This window comes from Pantherophis guttatus, chromosome 6 (assembly GCF_059756535.1).
Source record: "Pantherophis guttatus breed Tessera chromosome 6, ASM5975653v1, whole genome shotgun sequence".
In the NCBI taxonomy this organism is placed as follows: domain Eukaryota; kingdom Metazoa; phylum Chordata; class Lepidosauria; order Squamata; family Colubridae; genus Pantherophis; species Pantherophis guttatus.
This window is the reverse complement of record NC_142068.1, coordinates 81,043,246-81,050,020: the sequence shown is the minus strand read 5'-3', so window position 1 is coordinate 81,050,020 and position 6,775 is coordinate 81,043,246. Positions and strand designations below refer to the sequence as shown.

The 6,775-nt window shown below is 37.3% G+C and overlaps 1 protein-coding gene across 13 annotated transcripts in view; it reads right to left on the bottom strand.

The window, feature by feature from the left end:
• Positions 1-1,704: 1,704 nt before the first annotated feature.
• The window catches only part of HERC4 (HECT and RLD domain containing E3 ubiquitin protein ligase 4), a 44,131-nt gene continuing 39,060 nt past the window's right edge, over positions 1,705-6,775 (bottom strand). For all 13 annotated transcript variants that reach the window (XM_034438677.3, XM_034438672.3, XM_087871795.1 and 10 more), the window contains 5 exons: positions 6,449-6,515; positions 5,548-5,630; positions 4,872-5,055; positions 3,888-3,990; positions 1,705-2,151 (listed from right to left, as the gene is read on the bottom strand). In XM_034438677.3, coding sequence (XP_034294568.1) covers positions 1,943-2,151; positions 3,888-3,990; positions 4,872-5,055; positions 5,548-5,630; positions 6,449-6,515 — 646 coding nt within the window. In that variant the 3' untranslated portion in view covers positions 1,705-1,942. The remainder of the gene's footprint in view (positions 2,152-3,887; positions 3,991-4,871; positions 5,056-5,547; positions 5,631-6,448; positions 6,516-6,775) is intronic.

Sequence of the window (6,775 nt, the reverse complement as noted above, 5' to 3'; positions counted from 1 at the left end):
AACTGGTCCATGGTGCCCAAAAGATTGGGGACCGCTGCTCTGAAGTCAGAACTTTTATGATCCTCTCCAAAGATAAACAATTTTATACTATCTGTTGAGTTATTGTTAAATGCTTTAATTTTCCACAATTTCTTAGTTCTCTGATTAAATGACAGAATGCCCTTCTCCTTTTGTCTACATATGCTACACTGTTAGTAATGAAACCAATTCACATTTATCCTTTGGGTCCTGTAACAGCAACATTTTAAAACACTACAAGAAATTTAGCTATAGTCAAACCTGGTTTTGTCACATACCAGGCTATCTTGTTTGGGGTTCTTTTGTAAAGCAGAAAGGCAAAGAATAAAACAAGCATGCATATTTATTGGTTGCAGGAACTGGGTATGTCTAGTTTTATGAAAAGAAGGACTAAGGGAGACATCATAGCAGTGTTCCAATTTCTAAGGGGCTACCATGAAGAGGGAGTCAAGCTATTCTCCAAAGCACCTGAAGGCAGGATAAGAAGCAATGGGTGGAAACTAATCAAGGAGAGAAGCAACCTAGAACTAAGGAGAAATTTCCTGACAGAACAATCGATCAGTGGAATGAGTTGCCTCCAGAAGTTGTGGATGCTCTGGAAGTTTTTAAGAAGAGATTGGGCAACCAGTTGTCTGAAATTACTGTTATTTAGTTATTAACAGTTATTAACTGTTAGGCATTTCAAAATAGGTATACCTTTACACATTACTTCAGCAGACCTGAATGTTTAATTGAATATATCTGACAAGATTCAAATGAAATTTAAACACATGTCCATCTGAAAATAATTTAGACACATGACTTAAGCAAATTTTCTCCATAATGTTTTAAAAAATGAGACTTTTACATGTATACATTATCCAACATTTTCATTCAAATATTTTTATTTTATGCTTGAATTGTTTCACTGCAGTTTATAAATCTAAAAAAAATAAATATTTATTTCACAGCTGAAAGTCACGTACTATTAATAACATGGAAACATTCAGGAACTTGGCACCTCCCCCCCCCCCCCCAAATTTATCTGCTTGGTTCAAAGTATCGCTTCCAATAACCAAAGTCCTTAAAAAACTGAAAAAAAGTAAATAATTTAACCAAAATTTTAAAACTACTCCAATCGTTGAGAGTAAGAAAGATAAAATCTTAGTTCTGCCCAAGAGAAAAAAAAATTGCTGATAATTCTGGACTCATGCCAAACATCTGAGTTTTATTTGGATTACCATGAATGAAATCTCAAAATTTAAGAAAGGGATTTTTCTTTCATAGTTTTAATTAACAAATGACAACTCCATGGACATGTGAAGGAACTGCCAATGAAAACAGCCTTGACATCCTCTTGATTGCTTTCATTGTAAAAGAAGATGAATTAGTTGCAAGATGAAATGGTTGCTATATAAATTTTCCTCATTATGTTAAATCACTCTCTTTTCACCAAGCCCATCTCCAAATGTGGATAAATATGTTGCTTTCTCTATTGTAACTTTATTTTAACAAAACAGCCCCAATTCCATAAAACAATAGATACTCTACTGCTGCTAGAGCATATTTTTTTTAAAAAAAAAAACTTTTAACAAAATGAAAATCTAATTTGACTTTCAGTGATTTGAAAAGAAAAGCACATCTTTCACACACACAGCAACATTTTTGCAATATGTGAAATACCAAAATTTAGTTATGAAACTTGTGTTTATTCCAACATTGCATTTATTAAGATGGCAAAATGCAATTCCACAGTTCGCATCAAGACAATCATTAATATAAGGATTTTTGGCTCCTGTGAAAGAATCAGATCACTGAACATAGTTTATGAACAAGCTTCTTATAATCATCACCACTTGGGTATCACTCATTTACACTGCAAAGCAGATCTAAGCATTGGCTTAATGTTCCCAATTAAATGATTGGATGGTGCTGAGTTTTTACATTATACTAAATTGAAGCCTTCACAGTGATCGATTGCGTGGATCAACTTCGATCTGAGTATTTCCTTGTTGGTATATTTTGGAAGATCAAGGAGATTAAAACATGTATGAGATACTGGAAGATATCCATCTCCACCTCCAGTTGGTTGGATAATAAGACTAAGGCTCTTCATTCCAAGTATAGGAATACGATCGCTCCCTGTCAAAAACACTAAAAAGGAAGAAAATGGAATAATCTAAGTCAGATATCAAACGTTTATCACAGAGTACCAGTATATGATATACAGGATTACAATATAGAGTGTTTTTGTTAACATAGTGTGTTAAAGTACTTTTGGCGAAGCACAGAATTATTTACTTTTGTGGAGTCTATATTAATCAGGAAATGGGCAGACAAGCTATTTAAACCTTCAAGAATTTAGTGTTCAGGGAGTGAATCGGGTTAACCACAGGGAAGATTTTATTATCGTGGTGCTGCCATCCATTACCCCAACACTTGCACACCAGAACTCAGTGTTAGATCTAAAATAAGCTAAAGAAATACATCCCTCCATTCAGGAGGAAAAACATTTTGACTTTTCCTAAGAATAAAAAAGAATGTTGCATTGTTTGTCAATTAAAAGGAATGTTTTAACAAAGTTATGTTTAATAGAGAGAATACTAAGGATTCCTAGAAAACTTAAAATAGCCTATGTATTTGTTTGAAATATTCATCTTGTATTTTTCCCCTTCTCAGTTTTTTAAAAATATATTTACCGTATTTTTCAGAGTATAAGACGCACCTTTTTCCCCCAAAAAAGAGGGTGAAAATCTGGGTGTGTCTTATACTCCGAACGTAGCCCTGCCCAGCTTCTCAAATGGAAGTTTCAGAGGCTGAAAAAAGCATCAGAAACGAAGCTTCAGAAAAGAAGTCCCCAGATAGAGCTTCAGAGGCTTTTTTTCTGAAGCTGTTTCAGAGGCTTTCAGAGGCAGAAAAAAACCTTTTTTTTATGAAACTGAGTTTCAGAAGTTTTAGAAGCAGGAATAAAAGCAAAAAAAGCAAGGCACAGAGTCACAACCAAGGAACCTGTTGCTAAAATTCACTGGGAACAGCTGATTGGGGGTATTCCGGCAGATCCCGCCAATCAGCTTTTTTCTTATTTTCCTCCCCAAAAACTAAGGTTATACTCTGAAAAATACGGTACTTATGCTTCCCATAATACATTCTACATTTTATAGGAAACATTGTAAGGCAGGTCCATAGGTTCTACCAGCACAATATTACTGTAAGCTTCAGGCTGGTATGTTCTCTTCTCCTCTAGTGTGAAGAGGTAAGAAAAATCCCTTTCTATCCAAAGTTATCTCCAAAATTCCTGGAATTCTGGCTTATTTGAACTATAGTTTGATAATAAACTCTGATCACTGATCCAGGCTTCTTTGAATAAAACATAAAATAGACCTCAAAAATACATAACCAGACATCCAATTCTACAGTAAGATTACCCACTCTTTACTTCTGCATATCTTGCATCAGGGACCGCTGAGGGGAAAAGAGATTTTCCTATTCCAACAGCAGAAATGGTTTTCATTCAAAAAAAATAAAAATAAACTCCATTCATTCAATTTATACAGCTGCCCATCTTACTTGCATGTGATTTTGGACAGCCTACACCAGGGCTGTCAAACTCGCGGCCCGCAGCCCGGATGCGTCACGCGCTGGCCACGCTCAGGCCGTTTGACACCCCTGGCATACACAATTAAGAAAAAAAAAATCAATCATTAATTAAAAACTGTTAAAAAGCAAAGTAAGCAAGACACCTGCCTTCTGGACAGTTTAAAAGTAGAACTGAATAACTCTGGGTGGCTTTTGCTTACATTGGAAAGGAGGAGGATAGATTTAACATTATATGCAAAATAGGACCCCAGCTAACAAGTGTCAAGATGTATTCATTTTATGAAGATACTTACACAAAAACTGTTTCTTCTTTTCCAGTGATAACTCATGAAAAACTTCCCAGAACAATTTAATTGTTGGATGTTCTGCCCAATATTCTCCTTTGTATTGAGTATTCTAAGGAGGAAAAAAAAATCAAAATCACATTATTGAGGAACATTATCTCTGGGATTCTTTCTTCCTTCTCCCCTGCAAATGGTAGACTAAATGTTGTCCATCAAACAGATATTGAACTGCAGGCAAGGACACTGTAAGGAACTGTGCAATATGCATGCTTAAATAAGCTATTTAAAAACTTTAGCTATAATCTTCTATAAAGTTAAGTGATATTTATCATGGGATGTCTGGGGAAGCGTGCAAAGGACTACAGCATACATACATTTTCATTTTCTAACCCAGGGGTGTCAAACTCGATTTCATTGAGGGCCGCATCAGGGTTGTGTTTGACCTCGGGGGGCCGGGGTGGACATGTCCAGGATGGGTGTGGCCAGCTCGATGTCACTCATGTCGGGGGGCCTGTGGTGGCCTGAACGCTCTGCCAGTGAAAACAGGTTCCCAAGCTCCGTTTTCGGCTGCGACAGTGTCCTGCAACCCTCTACCAGCAAAAATGGAGCTCTGGAGGGCTGCCTGGAGGTGGCCCTCGTGAGCTCCATTTTTAATGGCAGAGGCACCACGGGCCGATCCTTCACTGTTTCCAGGGCGGCCCCACGGGCCAGATCTAAGCACCCCACGGGCTGGATCCGGCCCCCGGGCCTTGAGTTTGACACCCCTGTTCTAACCCATTATTTGTATGTTTACTACCAAACATATTATTATTTAGTTTAATAAAGGTCCAATGTCTATAGTGAGTTTAGAGGTATCGGATTTTTTTTTCTTTTCATAACAACGTTCTCTGTTACCAAAGAGCATAGGAGAGGACAAGAAATATTGGAAAATAATCTTGGCAAACAGAAGGCTTAATTCTTGAGCAGCAGCTAATTTCTGGCAGAGCCACACACCTTCTCTAGTTCTTTCCAATCATAGTTTGTGTTCCCAATCACCATTGCTTGCAGTTCGTTAGGTTCAAACAGCTGAAGAACTTTACCGCCACACACTTTGTGAAAGCCTTCATGGAATGCATCATAGAGAGAAGCCACAGATTTATTGAAGATGTAGTCCACATAGGCATCCACAAACTCTTGCCTAAAATCAGATTAAAAGAAAAGCCCTTTAGAAAGACTCAGTACACAATCCATTTAACAACGGCAGTTTTTCTTTTCTTATGAACACGTCTTCTTCCTTCAACAAAATATTCAGTCAGGCAAAGGCTTAATTCAGCTAAATCATGGACAGATACTGTTATGGAAATGCTGTTTCTCCTCCTGACTCTGGAGTTTCATTTATAGCATACATTAAACCCAAACATCCTGCTATGTCCGATTTAGATTAGGTTAACTAAACATAGCACTAGCTTCTTTAATGGTTTCATGCACATCACAGGATGGAGCACCAAAATTAAGAACAGAAGGAAAACTTGGGCCTGTGCTCATTCCCAGCTTCATAAGCCACAATTTATGAAATCAGAGAGGACTATCTGATCATCATTAGTGTGTTGATGCCTTGATCTGAATTGATTGATTTTGAATTAAAAGTAGAAACATGAAATGCTAAACGAAGTATACTATTAAAACCTACCTATTCTGTTTGACAACAGGGATATCAGCACCATTTGGAATTAGCTCTTTAACTTCTGTGGCACCAAAGTTTTCAACTGTAATCTGTCCAGGAGAGAACAAGTATCTTATTGTTTGCAGAAGATTTCAACATTGTTTTGTAAGGAGCATCATATCAAATTTTCACTCAAGACAGAAACATACATACTCATGTAGTATGGCTATATTACTTTTATCCTTCTCATCCATTCCACTACCTTCTCTATTGGTAGCATTATTATGATTATCCTTTGTAATTATGTTTTAATTATATATTGTTATATAATTAATACACTATATATACATTAATTATATTTATAATTAATACACCGCATCTCGTGTGTGTGTGTGTGTGTGTGTAAAAGGGACGCAGTGGCGCAGTGGCTAAGACGCTGAGCTTCTCGATCGAAAGGTTGGCAGTTCAGCAGTTTGAATCCCTAGTGCCGCATAACGGGGTGAGCTCCCATTACTTGTCCCAGCTTTTGCCTAGCAGTTCAAAAGCACGTTTAAAAAAATGCAAGTAGAAAAATAGGGACCACCTTTGGTGGGAAGATAACAGTGTTCCGTGCGCCTTTGGCGTTTAATCATGCTGGCCACATGACCACGGAGACGTCTTCGAACAGCGCTGATTCTTTGGCTTTAAAATGGAGATGAGCACTGCTCCCTAGAGTCGGGAACGACTAGCACATATGCGCGAGGGGAACCTTTACCTTTATGTTATTATGAATATTATTCCTTTGTTTTGGCATGTACACTGAGAACTTATGGACCAGAGACAAATTCCTTGTGTTTAATCACACTTGATCAATAAAGTATCTATTTGTAGATTAATATTCATTCCACTTTGAAATGAATTGACATATGTGCTAACAGATAATGCTTACTGTAAAGTTGAGGCAGAAAGTATCTTCCACATCATCTTCGGGATAATCTAGCAATTGTTGCATACTCCTGGAAAATCAAATATTCTAATCTTTAATTTCAGCAACAGCAGAATTTAGTTAGACTCTGCAAACTTGAAAGGTTTTGCGATCTTTCTACCAAAACTGTGAACAAGGAGGTACATCCATAAAACATTGCAATGCAGAATGGAAGCACCCTCAGTTCAGTTATCCAGCATTTGTTCTTCCTTGAGGATTTTTAGCTCTAATGCTACCTTTTCTGGTCTCCTCCCAATCCTTCATGTTTCCCCCTCTCCCTAAATATTTTCT